We start from the raw sequence: 23,853 nt of genomic DNA, 5'->3' as shown, positions 1-23,853 counted from the left end.
CACTTCAAGCTATGTGGCCCAGGCACGTAATCATTTCTCGCTCTCCCTAGTTCATTGGCGGCAAAGCAACTCCCTTCTAGCATAGACACGGACTTGTTCTCTTTCTGTTAGCAGCAACTTCTTGGCTCCCCAGTGGGACCTCCACAATCTTGGGGAGCGGGGAGAGACTGGTTGAGGGAAAAGGGAAGGGTCAGAGGAGAGGGAGGCTGCTCACTTACCCCCATGATTTTGGTGTTGCACTTGGCACAGATTGGGGCAAAAAACTGCTCATAACACCGCTCGCAGTAAACGTTGTTCTGCTCCTCCACAAAGCACACGTCCGCCAGGGAGGTCTTGCAGTAGGCACAGGTGAACTCTTCCGGGTGCCAGGAGCGGCCCATGGCTACCAGAAAGGGGCCCCTAGGGAAGCAGAACATAGCACCCACTAAGGCGGCTCCAAAAGCTTGAGACCAGATATTTCAAGACTCCCAACAATAGTCATACTTTGACCCAATAAACCTGACTTTTGCTACTGTTCTAATGAAATAATGTGAAATTTAGATAAAACTCTGTGCAAAAAGATATTCATTGTTACATCACTTAGAACAAAGAGAAACGGGGAAGCAACTCAAACATCCACCAGTAGGGACTGGGGAAGCGCATTACCGACTAGCCATTCAGTTGACTACTAATAATTAGAATAAGAAGGGCAGTGATGACGGTGCTGATGGCTAATATTTATTAAGTGCGTAGTCTGTGCCAGGTACCATTCAAGAAGAAATGCGCATTTATTAACTTGTTTAATAAGCTTAAAATTTCTCAAAACAATCCTATGAAGCAGGTACTATTATGATACCCATTTTCAGGTTAGGAAACTGAGGCACAGAGAGGTTAAGTAAGTTGTTCAAGGCCACAGGTCAGTAGGGTAGACCCAGGACACAAACTTGGGTAGCCTCGTTCCAGATCAGTAGTCAGAACAGTAGGACTACAAGGAAATAGTTTATATTTTAATTTTCACTTTTCTGAAGTTTCTAATTCTTCTCTAACGAGTATGTACTACTTTATTTTTAAATAAAAGTGTATTTTTCATAGATACAAGCTCACTTGACATCCCCCACCCCAGACACATGCTATAAACATACTAGATTCAGACAAGCACCCGCCATGATCCCTGAGTTCTGAGCGTGAAATGACTCGTTTCCATTTCAGTGAGACAGATGCCCACCATATAGCCCTGAGCAGCACAGGCCTGTCTGTGGAAAGACCCAGAAGCAACCCTACAGGACAGCTGGGTCAAAACTAGCACCGTCAGCTAGCTTGCGACATGCCCAATAAACCTACTGACAAGACTGGGATTCTTAGAACCCGGCCTTCGCCCAAGGGGGCGGTCCTGGCACCAGGCACTCTGGAATCCTCCCACCTCCCCAGGGAAGTGGGTGTCACACAGGTATGGCAGCTAAAGCTCAGAGAGGGTGAGACCAGAGGACGAGCCCGAGGGACCTGAGGCTGCCCTGCACGCGGCCTTCTCCCGCTCCCTGGCCCCCATCTCCCCTGCCCCCCTGCAGGGCCCAGACAGCGGGCAAGCCCCCTGCAACCCCGCCTCCCAGCACTCCACCTCAGGGGCCCAGCTGGACCATACCGGATGATGCTGTTGCAGTGGCCACAGAGCGGAGTCCGGCTGCTGGCTGGGAAGCGCTCGGCCCTCTGGACGGTGCCCCTGGCAAGGGGGGACACTTGGGGGCCCGTCGTCGGGGTGTAGGCAGGGGCCCCTCGGGGGAGGGTCTGCTTGCTGATGGAGGTGGTGCTCTTGCCAGGGGCAAACTTCTGCGAGAAGCTGTCGTCTGTCACCCACGGGGGGCGGCTGGCAGACTCCGAAGGGCCCCCGCTGTAGGTGGCCGAGGGGGCAGGGTTATAGCTTGGGGCAGGCGAGGGGGTATAGGCTGGGGCCGGAGAGGAGGAGTAAGTGGGGGCAGGTGAGGGGGTGTAGGCAGGGGCAGGAGAGGGGGTATAGGGAGTCGGGCTGTAATTGGCCCCCGGGGAAGGGCTGTAGGTAGCCGCAGGCACTGCAAGCCAAAAATATCCAAAGAAAACTGTGTCAGGAATTCATTTCCCCCAACTTCCCCCGCCTCAGCCGGAGAAAGGTGACTTTAACATAGAGCAGTACAGAGCCCTTTTTATGGGAGACGTGTTCCTGAACCTCCTGATGCCCCAGATTTGAATGGGAGCCGAGGGAGCTAAAGAGCAGTGGGAGCGGAGCCCTCGGGAGCTTGCACGGGGCTGGCAGAGGGACACAGCTATAAATATCTGCAGCTGTGCGGGGTGGGGCTCAGCCAGGCCTGGGCCACCAGGGGCCTACACAAGACGGGGTGGGGGTGGGGCGCCAGGCAGGGCTCACGTCTGTCTGGGTCCGCTGGGCAAGAGGGAAGAGGGTAGGCGTGGGTAAGCCTGGCCTTGACTGGGACATGCTTTTGGTGGCACTCTGACCAGTGATTTGGCATCTGAAACACCGCAATGGGGTGCATCTGCTGAACCTGGACCTAATCTCCTCTTTGGGACAAAGCAGATGGCAGTGGGTTTTCAGGTTTAGCTACGATCGTTTTCTTGAAAAAGAGCTTGGCTTGATTTGTGTTGGGGGGAAATTCCACCTAGGTTTGATTAGAGTGGGGGGTCTTGAAGGAGTCGTTCAGAGGGAGCCTGGGCAGAGATGCTGGGGCGACACGGCCCAGGTTGCACTGCTTCTGGGGCCCCGTGCCCCCCACATCACTTTGGTGGAATGGGAGAGTGCTGCGGAGTGACCGCGTAGAGGTTCCCAAGGCAGTCAGAGTGTAGAAAGAGAAGGCGCCGCCCACTTCTGGAACGCCCTCCTTCAGTTCACTGAAAGCTTAGAAGCTTTTTGGGGTGACAGGAGAAAGGCCTCTGAGGCTGGGCCCCCAAAACCCCGGTTTCTTAGTGCTCTCCTGCCTCCACCACAGAACCAGCGGGGGCAGACCCAGTGGCGTGTGTCCTGCACACACCGTCCAGCCGCCTCCTCTCCCAGCGAGAGAGCTTCCAGAAGCTTCACCTCAGCCCACAGTCTGCTCCTCTGGAAAGAGGGCTCATACCCTCCACCCCAAGAAGCAGGTCCGGACAGCCTCCCTCCCCATCCCTGAGCCTGGCCTGGGTGGACGGACTGTGCTCAGGGGTGCTAAGGCAGCCCCCACCGGGCTCCAGCCTGGAAGGGCGGGCCTTTCTCAGGCTAAAGGCCCTGGCCTGGCCTCTGGTCTCTCCCACCTGGTTGCCCTGGATCACCCTGGAGGACTTGTGGCCTGCTGCTCCAACTCTGTACCTCCTCCTCCCAGATGACCGGTCCTTAGAGCTGGGTGTCATGGAAACCCCTGCGCTGCGGGTGGGTAGGGACCAGGCCCATGTTATGGAAAGCCCAAGGGGTAAAACCTCCCAGTCCTGCCCTGGGGCCATCCTGGCAGTGATGTTGGCCTCCAAAAGTACAACCCTCTTCACAAGGAATCTTCTTCCCACTTAGTGAGGAGGTAGACCAGGCACATAACACATCATCTGAGTTAGTCCCCTTCATGGTTGAGGTCACCACGGCTCAGACAGAGCCAGTAAGTGGCAGAGCACATTTCCAAAACTATTCTTTCTATCACGCCAAGCTGCCTCTGTAAAGAACACAAGTCCAATTTCCAGAAAATCTTGGTGCACTGAGTAACTGTCAACATGGAGGAGGCCCTGTGCTCTGGCACATGGCACAGCCATTAAGAGCCCTGGGTTCAGGTCTCAGCTCTCCTGTATCCTGGCTGTGTGTCCTTGGGCAAGTTCCTTAACATCTCTGGGCCTGAATTTCCTTGTCTAAAAATGGCAATGATTCTTAAGACCTCACCGGGTTGTTATGAGGATTAAGGGAGATAAGAAATATAAAGTGCTTAGCCTAGTACCTGCACAGTGTGCATGTCACTAAATGGTAGCGAGGATGGTGAGGCAAGTGACTCCTGCGTCTCAGGGTCGGGATGAACTGTCAGCTCATCGAACAGCCTGGGGGGCACCTGGGGGAGCCCAGTCCAGGTAGACTGTGGGATGTGGGAGGGAGGAGTGGGAGATGTGACACCCTAAAAGCAGATAAACCGGGACTGAGTCTACAGGCTGGTGGTGGTATGCATGACACCCCTGCCTGCCTCACAGGGAGGGGTGGGGACCTACCGTAGTGACACGATATGTGCAATTTGTAAATTCGTGAAGCCCAGATTCAAGGTGTTGCCACCCTCCTTAACAACCTTGCATAGCTCCCAAGTGTCCAGAGCAGAGGGTCTCAAAATGCTGGGGACAGCGGTGATGTGGGGAATGCCACCAGAGAGGGGGTGAGGGGAGAGGTGACCTATGAGGACTTCAGAGAAGCTTTGTTCCTCTCTGATATACATAATGGGGTTCTGCGCAAGATTTTGCTTCCTTTTTTGTCAAGCAGGGGATCTCCGATAAAAGGGATTAGGAACCCTAATCCTGTGCTGTCCGATACATCGCCCTATGTGGCTGTGGAGCACTTAAAAGGTGGCTAGTCCGAATCGAGAAGTGCGAACGGGGTAAAACACACGCAGATTTCAAAGACTTAGTGCAATACAAGAATGTAAAATATCTCATTAACAATTATTTTATATCGATCACATTTTGAAATGATATTGTGGATATACTGAGTTAAATAAAATATATTAAAATTAATTTCACCTGCTTCCTTTTACTTTTTTTTTAAGTGTGGCTACTAGAAAATTTATTTTTATTGGACAGTGCAGTCCTTATCAGAACACTGCCTGCCAGGAACTGACTGCTTCCCCAGGCCAGGCCCTTTATGTGCCTCATTTCCTGCAGGTCTCGCTGCAATCCGATGAGGAAGAGAGTATTTTCAAGCCCGTTTTACAGATGAGGAATTGAGGCTCGCTCGGACAGCTTCAGTGACTCCCCCAAAGTCACTGAGCTACTGAACTACCCTAGCTGAAACTGGGGCTCAGGCAGTCGGACTGGACTCCTCCATAGCTGCTTAACCACTCCCTAGGCAGCAGAACGGGCTTTAGCACGCCCCTTCCAAAGAGGGCCCTTGCCCACTCTTCCTGCCTCCCTCCAGCAGTACTAACCCTGTCCCTCTGCCTGGCAGACATTCCCTTCCCTCCTCCGGAAGGCCTTCCAGACCCCTCTCCTAAGCCCCACGACACGAGGTCCCAGCAGGGCAGAGGCAGGCCGGAATCTGGACCCCGGGTGGGCTGCTTGCATGCCCAGGGCTGCCCCCACCCGGAGCTGGGGACCTTTCCTTCCTCGCGGCACGGCCGCCAGCTCCCCCCCATCCCCCACTGCATCCCTCCCTCCCTCTCGGCGGGGCGGGGGCGCAGCTGCTCCGCGGGCCCCTTCCTTCTGCGCCCCTCCGCCCAGCCCCGCACACCACCCGACATGCCTGGAGAGAGACCTGATACCCCATCTCCGCGCCCGGGGCTGTTGCTATTTCTGCGTGACGGAATGAAGCCCGTCCAAATTAGAAGGTGATATTTCATCTCTAATTGGCAAGTTCAAAAGGCTCCTATCGCACTCGGCGGCCCCGGGAAGGTGTAATTAAACAAGGTGATTTCTGACTCATTGCAGGTCGGGCCCAGCTCCCCGCGAGCGCCCGGCCCCCGCCCGGCCCGCGGGCCGACGTGGCCTCCCCCGGCCGCGCGCGCCCCTCCGCCCACGGCCCGGCCGCCGCGCCCCTCCCGGGCCCCAGGTGCTGCGGGAGAGGCCGCCCGGCCGCGGCGCCAGCGATAAGATCCGGGCTGCGATCGCCGCCCTCGGCCCGCGGAGCCCCGCCTGCTCCGAGGGGGGTCGGCCGAGGAGGGGAGGGGGCCCGGGCCCCGGCCCCCAGCTTCTCTCGGGGCCGCCTGCCAGCCGCCCCCGGACCCCGCCCGGCGGCAGAGCCTACCCCGAGAGGGGTGGAGGCGGGCGGGCCCCGGCGCGCGCCCCGGGCAGCAATGAGTTAACGTCTGCACTGCCTGGGAACGCCGCCGAGGCCCCGGGGCTCCGGCACGTCCCGCGCGCCCAGGCCCCCGCCCGGGACGCAGGCGGAGAGGGCGCCCACCGCCGGAGCCCGGCCGCCCCCTGGCGGGCCTGCCGGGGACAGCGGGCGGCGGGGCGGGGGCGCCAAGCCCGGGCCCGCCCCGGAAGGTGCCGGAGGGACCCGCCTGGGAGGTGAGCGCTGTCCCGGCTGGGACGGGAACGCCCTCCTTGCGCCCCGACCAAGCCTCACCCCCGCCCGCCGCTGCTCTTGCAAACTCCCCTCCACCCGCCCTCCGCTGTGCCGGTCGCCGCGGGCAGCCCCACTGAGACTGCTTGTCGTTGCAGCCCGCTCGACACGCTAGCGACCCTGCGGACTTTTAACTTCAGAACTTCGCGTCTCTGCCTCTTTAGGGACAGAGAAGGGCCCCTCCCGTGCGCCAGGCACGGTGCTGGCGCTTCATTTTCCCCAGCGCGCGAAGTGTGCAGGGTATCATGCCCATTTTTCAAACGAGGGAATTCAGGCCCAGGAGATGAAGTGCTTGGTCTTAGGCAGCACAGCGGGGTCAGTCTGATAGCAAAGCCCGTTCTACCGCCCACACTCAGCGCAGCTGTCAGAGTGAGGCCTATAAAACAGTGACGGCGGTTCCACCGCCCTACGCAGCACGTCCCAGCTCCCCGGAGCGAGGCCCCCCTCACTCAGTCCCTGTCTTACCCGACCCCTCTCCAGCCACAGGGACAATGCTCTCTGGGGTCTCTCATTTTCCTTAACCAGAGGTGCTCCTGAATCCAGACTTCATCCCGCGGTTGCTCAGCCAACTCCCCTCTCTTGCATGACAAAGAGAAACGCTCTGCCTTCCCCATTAGAATTAGCTACCTCATTCTTTCCCAAACAGGACATTAACTTCCTCGCTTCATCAGTTTTACCATCTGTCAAAATGGTAGGTGTGCAATAATTTTAGGGGGGAAGGACACTTTGTATCACTCGTGCAAGTGGAAAGTCATTGCTCTCCATAACTTCATGACGGCTGTAAAGATAAATATGTAGACGGTATAAGGCTTTAAATGAAAAGCAGGTGCCCACCTAATATGCTCTCTCAGTCATCTGTGGACCAGGCACCAAGGTGCCCCTCTGGGAACCCTGGTGACCCATTACCCCTGTGTGTTTGGCCACCAGAAGGCCCAGCTCACAGCTCCCTCCCCCGACTTTCGCTTCTCCCCAGCATTCATTCATTCATTTGTTCCTTCTTTCACCCCCTCTGCTGAGCATGTCCTCTGGGCCAGGCCTGAGTCAGCCACTAGGGCTGTAGTACAGACAACTCCCACAGCCCTGCCCTCCTGGAATTCAGAGTCAGAGTCCAGTGGGAAGGAGGGGATAAATGGTGATATCGGCACTCAGGGCCCGGATGCCAGGAGCCCTCCTGTGGGCACATCCCATAGAGCAGGGCACATGGGACCTTCCCCTGGTCTGGGAAAATCCCTGCTAAAGAGCCCTTAGGTTCACTGAGCAGGGACAGGCAGGGGAAGGTGGGGTGCAAGCCAGCTTGAGAATTGCCCTTGGGCCCTGGGGAGCAGGCCCAACTTTGCCTAGGAAAGAGGGAGTCATGGGGCTGAGCCGTCATCCCTGCGAGGGGGCCCTGGGCAATGATAAGACTGGGGACCAGAGCGGTGGAACAGCCAGCCAGCAAGCTCAGCCACCAGCAGGCCCTGTGCTGGCCGCTCTGCTGCCTATGACCTGTGCTCTCATGCCTCCAGTTATCCTGTCTCGGCTGAGGAAACCAAAGACCAGACAGGTTGAGCAGCTGGCCCAGGGCACACACCGTGATGCAGCAGGTCTGTCCAAAGCCTGTGGCATTTTCATTGTGGCTGCTTCTCCTTGGGCTTGAGCCAGACCCAGACTCCTGGAGGAATAAGCTCCTCCCTTCTAAACCCTCTCTTCCCTCACCTTGAGCCTGAAATCCCCCGCCAGGAATGTCCTCTTCCTCACAGCTGGGAGGGTTCATCCCTGCCTGGCACGGCCCACCTGTCTCCCAGGGCCGGAGGCAGGCTCCATAGGATTCTGGCCCACAGCTGGGGGAAGGAGGGCTGAGCCTCGTTAGCGGGGCCTCCCTGACCACCATCCTTCTGGGCATGTGGCCTCGGAGCTGACCCCTGGAGCCCACGCCCCTCCCATTTTGCTTCTCACCTGGCTGGTAGACAGAAGGCCGGATGCTGGCAGTGGTGACAACCCGGGGCTTGGGTGCAGGGGCAGCTGGGGCCTCACTGTATGTATGGGTGGCAGGTGCCGAAGAGCTTGCTGCGGCCGGACTGTAGGCCGAGGCCTGGGGCCTGGAACCAAGGGAGAAGAATTAGCAGCCAGCAGGACAGCCCCTGCCAGGCCCTAGGGCCTGCAGCCGTGGCAGGTTGGCTCCCCCATCTTCAGGAGCCTCTGTGAGGAGGAAACCTGACAGAGATGATCCTGGGGAGCTGCCAGAGGCTGTGAAGGAAAGTCCTTGGGCGTCTCAGAGGAGAGGAAGCTGCTCCGTGGGTGCTGAGTCTTGGTGAGTCTGGTTAGAGCAACAGAGACACCTTGAGAAATACAGCCCATTGCTGGTGCCACCGCCATAGGAGAGATGGAGGAAAGCCACCAGCCAGACAGGAGGATGCACAGAAAACCTTTCACCCTGATGGGGAGAGACTGTCAGAGTGGGGCTGGGGCCGGAGGGCTCAGAGGCAGGACAGAAGAGAGAGATGCAGGTGGTCACCTTCTGACCTGCTGGGGCACCTCACAGCCTCACACTGCCTGGCCTTTCCCCTCCTCCTTTCTATCCTATTGTTGCCGGAGGGAGCAGCAAAGTCTCAGGTTTCCGGGCAAGAGTGTTCCATGGAGGGCTCATGGGAAGCCAGGAGACCCCCTCAACTCCCCCCCAGCCCGACACAGGCTTCTCTTCCCTATGAATTCCTGTTGCCTTCTCCCACTGGGTTAGCTGCCATGAGGCCTAGAGCAGCCTTTTCCCATTTGTGACCCAGGGACCATGGGACCAAAGAGATGGGAAAAAAAGCGTCCCAGTTCATTGCCCTCAGGAAGTGCTGTACTGGCCTCTCCTCTGGGAGAGCTAGCGGCTACAGGAGCTTCTGGAGTTAAGCAGCCTGTTTAACTTTGTCTGATCCGGCGTTTCCCAATTTCATTCATCTGTGAAACCCTTTTTTTTCTTTTTCATTTAAAACTAGCAAACACCTTACAGAACACGTCCCTGGTCTTGCCCTGAATCTTTCAGATCCCAGTGGGGACCACATGACCATACTCAGGGCAAATGGGTCATTGATGGGGGTGCTGGGGACATGAGGCCCTGGAAATATACCAACCCCCAGCCCATGGCGTCCTGCCTTCCTTCCGCCCATTCCCCATGGGCGCAGGGCCTGCCCATCCCTGCTGGGCGGAGCTCAAGATAAGGAAGTCCCTTCCTCTCTAGGGTTCTGGAATGAACCTAGTGCCAAGCTCCTGTGCAGATCCAGAAGGGCGTGCGGTGCTGCCCCATACAGTGCAGAGGTAGAACGAGCCTCTGGCAGCCAGCATCCCAGACCTGGGGATGTGCAGACCTGCCCTGCCAAGTGGCCGTGTTTCTGGCTGAGTGAGGCCATTGTGTCCCCTCCCTGGGCCTGCCTGCCCTTCTCTGATAAACCCCTGTTAAGACCAGTAGAGCAGAGGCCTCAATGGAGGAGGAAGAGGCAGGGTCCATGGGGTGCCCAGCTTCCACTGGTGGGAGAGGGCCAAGGGTCAGTGGGTCTTAGCCAGATGCTCCCACCAGTGGAGGATGCTTTCTCAGCATCCCAGGAGCTACGGCTCCTGTATCAGGGATTGGTGTTGGGGGAGGAAGCAGAGACATAAGACATCCAGCAAAAATTCTGAGGCCATGCTCTCATGAAAGGCTGGGGTGCCCATCTGCCTCCCACTGGCTCCTTCTAGCTCCATCCCAGCCCTCATGCATGAAGGGAAGGTAGCTGGCCCCAAGGTGTGGTCTCCTGATCCCTGCAGCTCCAGGCGATGCTGGGAGCCCTGTAGTCCCTCTCCAACCTCCACCCAGGCCTCCTCTCTCTGTGAAGGAAGGGTTTGCCCCATCGAGGGAGTCGTGAGGGCCTCAGGACTCCGAGGTCTGGAGCGTGGGGCTGGAGCCTGCCCTTGAAGAGGCCCCTGCATCTAGAGCTTCCCCATCCAAACTGGGGAGGCATCTTCCCACTCAAAGACAGGGACATTTTGTACCCTCCTCCACGCTTCTGCTTTGTGCTCTTACCTGGAAAGGCTCTGGTGTGCAGAGGGGAGGCAGCTTGCTGAGGGCCCCCAGGAAGCTGGGATGAAACAACCCGTGGAGGCCAGGCCGGGGTCCCCCTTGAGGAGAGGCTGGGCGTGGCACCACCTGGGTCGCTGTGAAACCCAGGGGTCAGGGCACAGCACACAGGCCTGTGGGCCACTCTGCCTCAGGCTGCACCGGGGACCTATGCACCCTGACCCAGAGAAGCATGTCCTTTCCAGCAAAACCCCGGGAGGGGAGTGTGGGAGACTGGAAAAGCTGTCTGACCCCAAACACCAACTTGACAGCTCCACGCAGCCCAGAAAGAGCTGGGCCCACCGGCCTTTGGCATTGCCTGCTCCCTCCAGAACGACCTGTCCAGCCTGCCCCACACCCCTTCAGCACTACCCCCTGCCTTTGCTGGGTATCCAGGAGGACAGGCTGGAGTGCAGCAACTCACATTGAGAGCATTGTACGTGCTAGATGTTTTATGTACACTTTTCTATCCTGACCCTATAAAATAGATATGGCGTTAAACATAGTAGCAGATACGTTAGCAGAAACTGAGGCTTGGAGAAGCCAAGTCACTTTCTGAGGGTTACAGACAGTCATGGGTGGAGCAGAGATTCAAATCCTACCACGCCGGGGGTCCCTGGAGTCAGCATGCTTCTCCATCAAGAGAAGAGAGGCTAAGGGATGGGGGCAAGTCAGTTGGTAAATATCTGGCCAAATCTGACCCTCCTTCTGTGCCCAGGTCAATGCTCCCTCCTTCATGGAGCCTTCCTTGACATCCTCCACCCACAGGGACAACTGTCATTCTCCCTAATCCCGGTCCCAAGAACACAGCCTTTCTGCACAGTCCCCTTCGTTAGCTAACTCTGTGTGTGTGTGGGATTTTTACCTCCCTCACTAGAGCATGTGCCCCTGGGAGGCAGGGCGACACACCCCTGCCCTGTCCTCAGCCAGGCACAGTGCACTCCCAGGAAATGTGCCCCCAGCTTCCGTCTGACTCTCAGCATTAAGCAGTGCTGGCTTTGGCTTCCTCGGGGTCCTGACCACCATGGATGGGCCTTTCCCAGGCCGGACACGGCTGCCGACAGATGGACCCCGGATGAGGCCTCTCCTGCCTCGCGTCCCCACGGGCAGGGCCAGCCCCCGCGGGCCCGTTACCTTGGACTGTCCGCGGGGCTTGAGGCAGGGGCTGTGGCAGAGGCGGTGGCAGTGTGGGCAGCGGCCGTGGCCGGGGGCGGCGAGGCTGTGCTGGGAGAGGCAGCGGCAGGCGGCTGGGCAGAAGCAGGCGGCAGCGGGGTGGCGGCCTGGCTGGTGCACACTGGAGCATGCTCAATAGGCGTGCTGATGAGGCGGGACCAAGAAAGACAACAGGTCACGGGGGCCCCTGGGCACGGGGATGGTGGCTGCACCAGATGCGGACTGGGTGGAAGGCACCATCCTTATTGCAGACAGAGCAGGATCTTCCAGAAGGCATGTCCCCAGGCTCAGGGAAGGGGCCCCCAGGATCCGGGAGACAAGGGCTCAGACTACAGGGAGAATACCATGGTAATATCAAAAATGCCCTCAAGTCTGGAGAGCACCGCGCCCCCAGCCATTTCTGTGTACTTCCTAACTGTTCTTTCTCAGAGTGTATTATGCAAACACAACGTGGGGGAAAAGTAGATGGGACTATCAGTCAAGGTTCCTTTCCATCCAGCCTTCCTTTTTCCTTTCTCTTCCCTACCTCGTCAGAGGCATGCATTGCCTTTGCAAAGGATGACACAAAGACAAAAGCAGAGGTAAGATGTTTGACTATCGAGGGCTCAGGCTGTTGTTGTGAGAGCCCGGACTGTAGGCTGCGAAGGACTCAGGGTGTTGATAACACATTTGGAAGATGGACGGACGCAACCATGCCAGGTAGGTCAAGGTTGTCTGGACCAGAAAGGGGGCAACGTGGCATGGAGGATTTGAGAATAGAGGTGGCTATGCCCCTTTTCTGGGTAAACCCTGAGGAAGGCAGGACCCCAGGGTCCCCTTTGCCCATGGTGAAGTAGCAGGCAGACCCGAGACAGCGCATCATGTGGCCTGGGGGCTGTAGAAGGTTTCCCACATACCCAAGAGGGACATGGACATGGCCCTGAGTGACTGCTCTGCCAGTGTGGACCAGCGTGACTGGACGGGATGGGGACAACCCAGCAGATGCCAGCACCAGTAGACCATGACCAAGGACCAGGTGCCCTGCCACCCTGCCCTGCCCGCCATGGCATTCTGTAAGCCTGTCTTCCCCCAAACCACTCCAGGCAAGAGAGGAGCATCAGGGCCTGGTTGATGGGATTCGATTTCTGCCACCTGTGAAATGGAGCAGAGGCTAAAAATTAAATTATAGGAAAGCAAAGAAACGCACGTTTTTTGCTCATTTGGGTCACTGGACTAAGCTCTGTACTTGCTACAACAGCAAGGACACTTAACACCTAGCGGGGGTGACTTCCCCACGCTACGTACGGGATTCATCCACTGACCTTGTGCTGTGTGCCGGGAGGATGTCTTTACTTCCTCACGACAACCCCCTGATGCGGGTACTATTGACTCTATTTAATAGCTGAGGGAGTGGCGACCAAGAGTCCGATTGCTCAAGATCCTACAGCTTATCGGTCTGGATCTGATTAGGGGCATTTGGACTTGAAGCCTTACCCAGGACCTCGAGTGGCCCCTCATGGAGGAAGAAAGAAACGCCTGCCTGCAATCAGTCAAGTAGAGTCCTCCCCCAACAAAAGGCACTATTCGTCTTTGAAATAATTAGAGTAATCATCTTCCCTCTGCGAGTGCTTACAGATGCGAGGGCTTGTGCTAAACAGCTGTAAGCATGACTCCGTTACTCCACTGATCCTTTCAACCTCGCTGGGCGACTTCATTATACAGATGAGGAACCTGAGGTCCAGAGAGGTTGAATCTCTGCTGGAACATCACAGTCCGCCAAGTGGCAGAGAAGGGGTGGTTCTGAATCACTACGGCAATTCTCAGAGTTTAATATGCGGGCGAATCGCCTGGGAATCTTGTTAAAATGCAGCTTCTGGTTCAGTAGGTCTGGGAGTCTGCATTCCTAACAAGCTCCCAGGTGATGCTGATGCTGCTGGTCCTCAGACCACACTTGGAGTAGGAAGGTGCTACAGAGGTCCATCCCACATAGGGATGCCTGGGGCCATGAGCTGTCTACCAAAGCATTGCCGAATTGCTCTCCTCCATCCGGCGAGGTGGATGGTAGTAGAGAGAGGCAGGAAACAATGTGAGAGGGTCAGGGAAGGAGAGAGCTGGAGGAGTGGCAAGACCGTGTGTTGACCGACCCACGGAAGGGAGCACCATTCTCTGTGACTGCGTAGGAAGCATCCAGGATGGACAAGGGCCATGTCCTGTCCAGCCCTTTCCCAGCTTAGTGGTTCAGAGAGGACATAGGGCAGCCCAGCTCTCTGGACTGTGGCAGTACCCAGCCATGGCCCTTCCACGAGGCCGCTTGCCCACCCTCCATGAATGAACCTGGCTTCTGGAAGCCACACCTATGAAATGGCTACCTCAGAGAAGTAGCTGTAGGCCCTGAAGCCATACCGCTAAGCTGGCTGCTCAGACCCTCCCGGCCTGGGCAGGTATGGCCTGGGAATGTCCAGGCTGACACAGGATACCTGGGCTCCTTTATCTGTTTCTCCCTGACCCTGTCGCATACTTTTAGGGGGCTTCAGGGAACTGAGGACACCGCACAGGAGTGATGAAAATGTCCAGGCTGAGGATAGCATCCTGCAGGATGAATAGAAAATTGGCTTTGCCTGTCACCTGCCAGATCAGCTTACCTGCTGCTCTCCCCAGACATAGCTCCAAATGAACTCGGGATCCACGAATGTGGGTCCTGGGAAAATTCATCATCTACCACACAGCCGGGACAAAGGGCACACACCTGAGCCTGCTGCTTGGGGTTCCGCTGAGTGGCATCCTATCCAGACTCCTGTCTGCAGACACCAAGCAGCCAGGGTCTAGGGTAAGTAGGGGCAGCACTAAAAAGCATCTTGAAGGATTTTGGTTTCTTGCCCAGATCAGTTCCTGCCTGAAGTTCCATGAGCCCCCAGAAACCCCCAAGGAGGGGGTCTCAGAGAGCAAACCCTGCGGAGAATTTCCTTGGCCCTGGCTTCAGTCCCAAAGACGGTGCCCATGAGGTCACCCCAGCCTGGTCTAGGATTCTACAGCTGCTTCCTGCTTTGGTAATCACATCTTTGGTTTAAACATCAAACCAAAAACCAAACCAAACCAACTATCCTCAACTTCTCACGGCTACACGGGGAGGGTGTGGCCAGAGGAGAAACAGCCTGGCCACAGTCCCCCTTTTCAGCCCTTCTCTTCCTTCAGCCAGTTGGCATCAAAGTAGACCGTGCCAATGCTGTGCCCCTGTTCTGTTGTGGTGGCCCTTGATTGATGCTCTTATTGATGGCAATGATGTTACATATGAAAAGGATGGGGATGGTAATGGTGCTGGTGCTGGGTCTTGGGGTTTGTGGTCACTGGGCTCAGGATGGAACTGCTGGTGATGGTGGGGGCATTGTGATTGATGGTGCTGGGGGTGGTTGCCATTACTGGGGTGGTGATGCTATTTGTATTAGCTCAGAGAATGGAATATGCGCATCTCTGTTGACTGGATGATGACACAACAGTCAGGTGGTTGGTCAAGAAATTGTTCATGCTGCCTCCCACCCAGTTGGCATTCCATCTTGCACCCTGATGACTATTGCTCAGGGCAGCCCTGACCACATCGCTTTGCTGCAGGGCAGCTGCACTGCACAACCCCAGGGGCCCCATGGACTTTTCACTCTAGGCGAGTGACACCCCTCAAGAACCATGCAGTGCACAGCGATCTCCACGGGCTGTCGTGTGAATGGTGCCCTGCAACCTTCACCAGTTCCACATTGCCTTCAGAGTACAGTCAAAATCCCAGAGCCTGGCACTCCAGCTCTGGACCACTCCTAACCATGACATCCTCTGCATTCCCTCCACTCCAGCCAAAATGATTCACTTGGGGTTCTGGGACACCCCTTCTTCTCACCAGCACCTCTGCTCACTCTGCTTAGAGTACCTCTCTGACCTTTCCTGACTGCACACGCCCAGTCCTAACTGTTCTTGGAGAGCAAACACACAGACCCCTTCTTCCAGGAAGGCTTCCCTGATCCTCCAGTCGGAGGGGTGCTCCCTGTCTCCAGACCTCACACGATCAGCCTTGCATCGTGGTCAGTCACAGCCACGTCGGCCCTTTCCAATGCCTGTGGCACCCACAGCAGCCAGGCTGGCACCCCGACTAACACCCACGGACACAGAATGCTGAATGAGGACATCTCTGCTGTATTCTCCAGAGGGCTCCACATGGACCCCTGGCCTGGGGCCACCCAAGGCGCTGCCTGCAGGGGCTTGGGGTCACTGGGAAGGTACCAGGCAAGCTGGAAAGCAAATGAGAGCCTTTCAGGGTTTCGATCAGGTTGCTCCAAGAGGGCTCAACAGGCCGGGGGCTGGGGAGAGGGGGCTGTGAGGTCACCAGCTCTCATTGGCTCAGGTCCTCTGCCAGCCTTAAGACACCCACTGCCTGGGTCCTCTCTGTCTGGCAGGCCTGGCCCCACAACCCTTGGAAGTCCTCATTAAAAGGCCAGCTAAAAATGGGTGTGCTCCAGAATGCCTAGATGTAGGCAGGAGCACACCCCCCTGCCCCGACGATCCCCCAGCCAGCCTGCCCTGCCTGGCCCTGGCATCAGTCTGCTAGAGGCAGGAAGAGATGGGAGGCCAAGGTGGAACAGGCTTGCGGGGGGCTTTGGGGAGCATCTCAGGGTGGCGGGCGGATAGAGCAGTCTCCCCGGCTGGCCCTTCTGGGTGGGATTGCCATGGTCCCCGGAGGCACAGAAAAGCCTGTGCCCAGGGAGTAGGAGTGAGGCTCTGACCCAGTCCAGCCACAGAGGTGTTGGAGGAGTCCTGAGGGATGGGCCTCGGCTTCTGCTTTTATTTGCTAAGTGTCCTTGCTCTCATGTTGGCAGCCTGTGATTCCTGCAGTCAAGGAACAGGCTGATGGGTAGACGGGTGGGTGGGGAGGATGTGAGCCTGCCAGCCTGGTCCTTCCCTAATGCTCAGGACTAGGACAAGGCCACAGGTGGGTGGGGGCTGGAAGCAAGACCCAGCTGGAGGCCTTCCCCACCCTCATGCCACCTGAGCAAGATTCTACCAGGCACATCTTCCACCTCCTCTCCCCTGAGCCACGGCCCTGGCCCACGGAGGACCCCCAGCAGTTCCCCTGTGAACTGCTCTTAGCCTAGAGCTCCTCTCACACCCTGGACCAGGGCTGAGCATAAGCAGCACGTTCCCGGGACAGAGGCCTGCAGCATGCTTCTGACACGGAGGGGTGGCTGGCTCAGTCTGCTGGTTGCAGCAGGGTGTGGGAGGAGAGGTGGGGGGCATCTGAGTACCCGCATACCACTGCCCCATGAGAGGCTATGGCTGCCCAGGAGGCTGCAGGATGGATTCCACCTGCCGTTGGCCCCACCTGAGCGCCCCAGCCTGGATGGGGCCCTCAAGGCGGGAAATCAGTGGTGGGCAGAACGACACGGGTCTCGGCCCCAGTGGGCCCCCCACCCCTCTTCGGGTGGCGCCTGTCTTCTCCTCGTCTCTGACATGCTCCTCTCAGGTGGTACGCACACAGGCACAGCATGACTGGGGCTGTTTTGGTTCATTTCAAATGCTCTTTATTTCAGAACAGCATGCTTATATGTACAGGAGAGAACTAGGGAGCCAGCGCGGAGAGGAGAGCGCACACTCCAACCTCACCACAGCCGGGGCGGGTCTCTGCCTCATCTACCTAGGGCTGCCACTTCCTCTGCAGAGAGCCCTGTTCTGGGCTGCCCGGGCTCCAGAGGGCAGCGAGGGAGCGAGTGGGGCCGGGGAGCTGGCCTCTTCCCAGGACCCTGACCTACAGGTGACTTGTTCCAGGCCGGCACTGAGCCAGGCTGCCTCTCCCAGGACCTGAGGTTGGTGGGAAACCGACCCGTAGCACGTTGTTTCCCTCAGTTCTGGGTGTTATGCCAACAAACCCTGTCACGTCCTCTCTGATCTACAGCTAAGGCCCTGGCAGGGGAGCAGAGGCTCGGGCTATTTGAGGGGTGGTGAGGGTGGCACTGAAGGGGGGGGCTGGGCAGGGAGCAGAACTGCTGCGCTTGACTATCCAAGGCGCCCCCCCAGCACAGCTATCCATTCTCAAGCATCACCGTGGGGGCTCACATGCCAGATCTGTGTGGGGGGAAGGAGGGAGGGGGTCCAGCCTGGGAGGGGTGGGAGGACTCCGGACAGCCTTTTAGCTTTTAACGTTAAGGATTTGGGCCGAAAGGCCATGGTGCCAGTTGCGCAATTTGGCAAAACGTGGGCTGTTACGTTCCGTTTCAAACCTTTCCCTGTGGCACAGAGAGAGACAGAGACAGAGAGAGACAGAAAGAGAGAAAAGAGAGGAAGAGAGAAAGGGGTTAGGGGATGTGTCCGCCATTCCCCTGATAGCTGGGGCAGAGGGCATGGGAGGGAGGAACTGGGCTTTGAGAGGTTGTCTCATCCAGGGCAAGACCAGAGTCCCAAGGACCAAGATCAAGGGACTGAAGTCCCTGACTTGAGTCGGGAGCCATGGGGAGGGGGCCTGGCTAGTGGGCCTGAGGGGCTGACCTGGGCAATGGGGGTCTCTGGGTCCTCCCTGGTCCGTGTGGTTAGGGCTGGGCAGGGCTGCTTTGGTTGTGGGCTCTGGGGACTGAACCAAATCGGCAGGTGTGTCTAGCATGGTCTCTGTCCCCAAGCTGGGCATGAAGAAGGAGGAATGCCTGTTCCCACGATGAGTCTTGCTGAGCAGACCTGCCACCTCCCTGTGCTGCCCTGGCCTCTGCCAACCCTTCTCTGTCCCCAGAGAGAAACCTTCAAACACCACCGGCTGTCCCCGCCCGCCTGGGCCTGAGCACAGCCAGGCACACGCGTGCACACGCATACTCACAAGGCCACTGGCACACATACAGGGGGCCAGGACTTCCCGCCGCTTCCCGCCAGCTGGGCCTCTGCGGCTCAACTCACAGCCTGCTCAGCCAAGGGCAAAGGACAAAGCAGGCAAGGAGCAGCCGGAAACGTAGAGATGGAGGCGAGGGTGTGCCTGGGAATGGCCAGGGCCACGGATGCCAGAATCCTAGGCTGGAGGGGCCTCTAACATCCTCCAGACCAGAGGGGCAAACGGGGGGTGCAGGGGCTGCGTCTAGCCACAAACACAGTGTGTTTAATGAGGACAATGTTTAAAACTCCTTTTAAAAATTAATTGCTACAGCCAGACCACGGAATACTACTTAGCAATAGAAAGACACAAATGAACCATTGGTACGCTCAAAAGCTCGAATGAATCCCCAGGGAATCAGGCTGACTGAAAAAGCCAATCGTACAGGGTCGTGTGCTGTAGGATTCCATTTATACAACATCCTCGAAATGACAAAATTTTAGAAATAGAGACCAGATAACAGATTAGTGGTTGCCACAGGTTAAGGAGAGGGTGTGCGTGTGGGAGGGGAGGTGTGGCCATAACAGGGCAACATGGGGGGGTCCATGGGGTGATGCAAATGTTCTGTGTTTGACTGTATCAGTGTCATCATCCTGGTTGTGAAATCGTACTGTAGTTTTGCAAGATGTTACCATTGGGGGTAACAGGTACAAAGAATCTCTCTGTGTTATTTCTTCCCACTGCACGCCAATCCACAATTATTTCAAAATAAATAGTTTAATAAATGAATTGCCAGCCTAGGAAAGTCAGGAAGACCAGCTTGAGGATTTTCAAAATCAGAGGATGGGGCAGTCTGGTCTTATGCGTCTGCAGGCTGGCAGTCCCGCGTCCCTGCATTTAGACCTGTCCACCTTCCCGCATATGCGTTACCAGGCAGGCTGCCCCCCGACACACACCTTGAGTCCCCATGTCGGGTCTCTGTGTAAGATTCTGTTTGACAAAAGGGGCCCACTGCTAACATATTTGAAAACCACTGGTCAAGCCCAGACTTTCCTAATACCAAGAGGAAGGCGAGGCCCAGAGATATCACATGAATGGCCTGAAGCCACACAGAAACTCAGGGGGAGCACCATGATCTAAGCACCGGCTGTCATCTGCTACCTGCCTCTGAGGTCGGGGAGAAGGGGCAAAGGCAGCCCGAGCAGAGGCCCGGCCGCAGGGCCCACGCTGCCCTACGGACAGCACCGCGGGCGGCAACAATCCACCAGCCCATGGGACCACCCAGGGCACAGATGCGGCCAGTCCAGCCAGCCAGGCCCACAGCCTTTGTCATCAGTGCTCAGGGACAGGGTCAAGGACAGTCCTGGCAGGCTGGCGAGTCCAGTGAGCCTGTTCTGCTGGGAGCTGTTTGGAAATTCACAGATGGCCAAAGAGAGGAGTGAGAAGAGAGAGGAGAGAGAGAGGAGAGCCAGCGAGAGAGAGAGGAAGAGAGGTCTTGGACACCCTCGAGGGCTACTCAGGTGGCACCCAGGGGTGTCCTGGTCTCTCCACTTATGGTTTTTCAAACTTGCTAGGCTGGCAGACACTAAGGACTAAAAATCCACGGAACGCAGGTAACTCTCATATCGATAGCTGTCCACTGCCTCTTCACGAGGGCTCTATTTGCGGGAGGACCCTGAGCTGTGCTGTACCAAGAGAGTCAGCCCCATGAGCTCGGACAGAGGCGGGTGTGCCCAGCAAGGGGAGAGGACCCCAGGTGCCCAGGGAGGCTGCAGGGGGGAGGAGGGCAGGGCCGGTCAGCCCCACGCTCTGGCTCTGTCAGAAGGGGGCAACTGGAGATGAACAAGACCCGTGGATGGTTGCACAACAGAGAAGGGACACGGGAGGGTTTTTACGTCGTTTGTGGAGGCGTGTGCGAGGCAACCTCACCTTCAGCCTCTCTGTGGACTTGTCACTGAGATCAAATTTGTTCCTTAACACTTGTGCTAAGAGAGACGCAGACCTCTCCACCCAGGTGAGCATCAGGTAAACATAGAGACGGCACTTGTAGACAGCTGCCCCGCAAGGTGGGGGCCAGGGGATGTCTGGGCTACACACTGGCCTTCTCCAGGATGGTTACACCCAGGCAGGGGGATCCAGATGCCTCACAGATTCAAGCCGGGTCCAGGATGAGGCTAGGCCTGCTCCCAATCCTATCCCAGTCAGGGCTGCCCAACATGGACCCGAACTTCCGAGCCATCAGGCCCTGGAAGGCCTCCTGAAGTCACATGGAAGCTGTGGGCTCTCTGAGATTGGAGGCTCAGCCTTTGGCGGGGGCACTATCTGTGCTCTGCTGCTTCAGATGGAGGCCGGAGCCGCAGGACTGCCTGCACCCATGTGGACGCCAGCAGGAGGCTAGCGTTTAAGCCGCCCGGACAGTCTGCTGAGGGGCTGGGGTCCTTCCTGGGAGTGGAGCCAAGTCCGGAGCTGACGCTTGGGCTGTTCAGGGGCCCACTTGCCTCACCTGTAAAGAAGGGTCCCTGGAGACTGTGCTCTGCCCTGGGCTGGCCAGCAGGCGGGCACTGGAGCCTTGGAGGGACGTTCTCTGCTACCAGACACCAGAGACACTGTCAGAGCACTGGGAGCCAGGGCCCAGAGAGAGGAGGGGAGGGGAGGGCGGGGCTGTGGGACAGGCCTCGGAGGCGGAGCAATGATACGTGAAGGGACAGTTTGCAGGGTCTTCTGACATGCAGACTGACACCTGTCCTCCAGGCCACCAGGCCACTGCCTGGCACAGAACGCCTGAGGCTGCTCACACGGCATCCCGCCAGCTTTGTCCCCACACAGCCACAGGAAGGGGAAAGCGCCTTTGCACGGGTCCAAGCCCAGACAGGCCGTCACCACGCACGCACAGGCTGCCGGGCCGGGGAGTGGCAAACTCAGGCTCTGCTGGAGTAAGCTACTTGGAAGACGTGTGCAGTGAAGCCCCCTGGGGAAACGCAGCCTTCAGGAGAGACCCCTGGACTCCTCGCTGTGAAAGCCACTAAAGCGAGAGGAGAAGGGACACAGGCCGTAGCTGCCCTCAGCCAACAAGATGGGTCAGCAGGGTCTGGGGGTGCAGTTTCCAACTTGGGGGTGGGGATGGATGGAAGTGGGGCCCAGGCCCTGCGGAGCAAGATTCCTGATCAGCCTGGACCGAGGGTGGGGACAAGTGTGCTCCCTTCTGCTCAGAAGGCCACTCAGGTGAGCAGTGGCCACAGTCACTAGTTCAGGCTTTAATCACAAAAAGAACTGAATGGCTGCACCCTCTGCACCTCCCCCTCCCCCACAGCCCCAGGTCCACAGGCTGCTTGGGATTCAGTGAAATGAAAACGCCCTCCCTCCTTCTGTGGCCCTGGGGAGGATGGGCATTTCTGGGGGAGGCTATGAAGATAACCTTCCAGAAATCCAAGTTAGGAAAAGAGAGGGAGCAGGGGCCTTGTGCGCCTCCAGTGCCGGGCAGAAGGCTTGCTGGGTCCCCAGAGCCGTTACTGCAGGGCCAGAAACCCCAGAGAGAAGGGCTGGCGGTGACACTGTGCTTGTGAGAGGCAGCCGCTTTCTCGGGGTCGGGGCCTGGCACGGAGGGAGGAAGCCGGCTGGCACCTCCTCTCGGGCTCTCTTTCCACGTTCCCCGACAATGAAACCCTGTGGGAGCTGGGGAGAGGCTCCAGGACCTGCCACAGAGTTCTCAGAAGCCCAAGACCCTCTGGCCTCCTGCTGGGAGCTGAACCAAGCATGTGTGGGGTTAGGCCCCAAGGAGAATGGCTAACCTCCCCACATATCTACAGGACCAGGCAGAACAAGACCCAAGAGATGCTTCTGAAAAGGGGGAAGGGGGAGGCCTGGGGACCACCTTAATCCTGCCTTTTGTGTTCTCCTCGCTCAGTAACTTCGCAGAGCCTGCAAATGTTCCAGGGGAAATAGAAAAGATGGAAGTCCCCTGTGGTCCGCCTCCACCAGCGCCCTTCCGATTAGTGACATGCAAGTCTAGAGGGACCGGCCAGAGGAACATAAAGTGATCAGAAGTGCTCCGGAGGGGGTGGCGGGGCCCAGAGAGGCAGGGGTCGGAGCCTTCTGGGGAGGGGGGTGAAGGCCCCTGCTAGCTCTGGATGGAGGGAACTTGGGGACTTTTAGGCTGTTTGCTGTGGGGTGTGTGCTAGAAAGCCCCTCTATCAAACCTTTGGTAAAGGCTACATCGCTCACTGGAGCATCTATGCGGCGGCTTCAAAGAGGAGGTGGGTCGGACACAGAACCAGCACGCAGGAGTGGTGAAGCATAGGAGAGGAGACAGCTGACAGCTCGGTCATACGTAAAATAGCTAGATACTAACTTGTGAGCTAAATCACGTATCGTCTCAGTTCAGGCTCTTTAACAGACACACTGCAGGCACCGAAACGTAAGGACCATTACTGCAACAGCATGCCATCGTTAGCAGGTCTGGGAGGACCACACTTTAGGCTTGGATGTCCCAGCCAAAGAGTGGGGGCAACTCGGATTGGCCGAAATACAGGTTCAAAAATAAAATCCACATCAGGTCCAGCTGACCCCAGAGCCCCACTCTCCGCACAGTCCCATGGCCACTACGCACCGGTTAGCAAGGACAGTAAGCTTGGCCCAGGGTGGAAGAGCACCTCTGAGCCCCGGCTTGTCACACGGAGGCTGCCACGGGATGCACAGGCCCAATGCAGACTCTCCCAGGAAGAACATGCAGACCACACACTTGCCTCCGGAAGGGTAAGCACAATCACACTGGGCCCCATGCCTCACCATGGAAGGCCCTAGTAGGTTCCAGAGGGTCTGGGGCAGCGTGACCCCCTCATGCCCAGAGCCACGAGCACCTGACAGGCCACAGGTGGTAGGTTCGTGGCCGTGGCCTCAGGCCTGCCATGGATGGGGACCATCCCTGGAGACACCCAGCTCTGCACAAGCCCCTCCTCATGCCCAGGGCTCGTCTTTCCTTTCAGCAGCCATTGTGCTGTGAGTGATTTATGGAACTAATAACTAGGTCTGGACAGGTGAGTGCAGGGGTAAGGCACCCACCCCCAGCACAGCCCTCCAAGTGCCCGCTTCCCAGTGCTAGCCTCCAGACGCACAGGGGACAGGCCCTGAGATGAGCGGGGAGGCAAGGCAGCCGGCCTGGGACGCTCACAGGGAGAGATGCCTCCTTCTCGACAGCCCAGCAACGGCCAAAGCAGCCCTGCCCGCTGCCCAGGGACAGAGCCAGGAGAGCCTGGAGTCCTTACTCCTGCAGCCTGGACCCAGGGGACAGAGACTCAGCTCCAAGTACCCACCTCACTGACCTGGGACAAACGCCCCAAGCCAGCACTGCTGGAGCCCTTTAGGGGCCAGGAATTTCCAAATATATGGACTGGAGAGGTTCCTTCCATGAGTCTTGTGACCTGGGGGCTGCCCGGGAAGGGATGGGTTAGGAAGGGCCAGGCCCCAGAGCTGGAGGCCAGCCACTTACCTTGACCTTCTCAAAGCTTCCTCGTCAGGGTCTTGCACTGTGGGCAGAAAGTTGCTAGTCAGAAGGAGTCACAGAGCATCAGGAAGAAAAGTCACCAGAGCTCT

General features: G+C 57.7%; 1 protein-coding gene across 6 annotated transcripts in view; it reads right to left on the bottom strand.

Moving 5' to 3' along the window:
* LDB3 (LIM domain binding 3) overlaps positions 1-23,853 on the bottom strand; it is a 60,248-nt gene that overhangs the window by 13,704 nt on the left and 22,691 nt on the right. For 3 of the 6 annotated variants that reach the window (XM_046655016.1, XM_046655017.1, XM_046655018.1), the window contains 5 exons: positions 23,750-23,786; positions 11,421-11,603; positions 8,168-8,310; positions 1,619-2,042; positions 219-399 (listed from right to left, as the gene is read on the bottom strand). In XM_046655016.1, coding sequence (XP_046510972.1) covers positions 219-399; positions 1,619-2,042; positions 8,168-8,310; positions 11,421-11,603; positions 23,750-23,786 — 968 coding nt within the window. The remainder of the gene's footprint in view (positions 1-218; positions 400-1,618; positions 2,043-8,167; positions 8,311-11,420; positions 11,604-23,749; positions 23,787-23,853) is intronic. The other 3 variants (XM_046655019.1, XM_046655020.1, XM_046655021.1) reach the window with 1 other exon arrangement.

This window comes from Equus quagga, chromosome 2 (genome assembly GCF_021613505.1).
Source record: "Equus quagga isolate Etosha38 chromosome 2, UCLA_HA_Equagga_1.0, whole genome shotgun sequence".
NCBI classification, from domain to species: domain Eukaryota; kingdom Metazoa; phylum Chordata; class Mammalia; order Perissodactyla; family Equidae; genus Equus; species Equus quagga.
The sequence above is the reverse complement of the archived record's forward strand: the minus strand, read 5'-3'. Positions and strand labels throughout refer to the sequence as shown.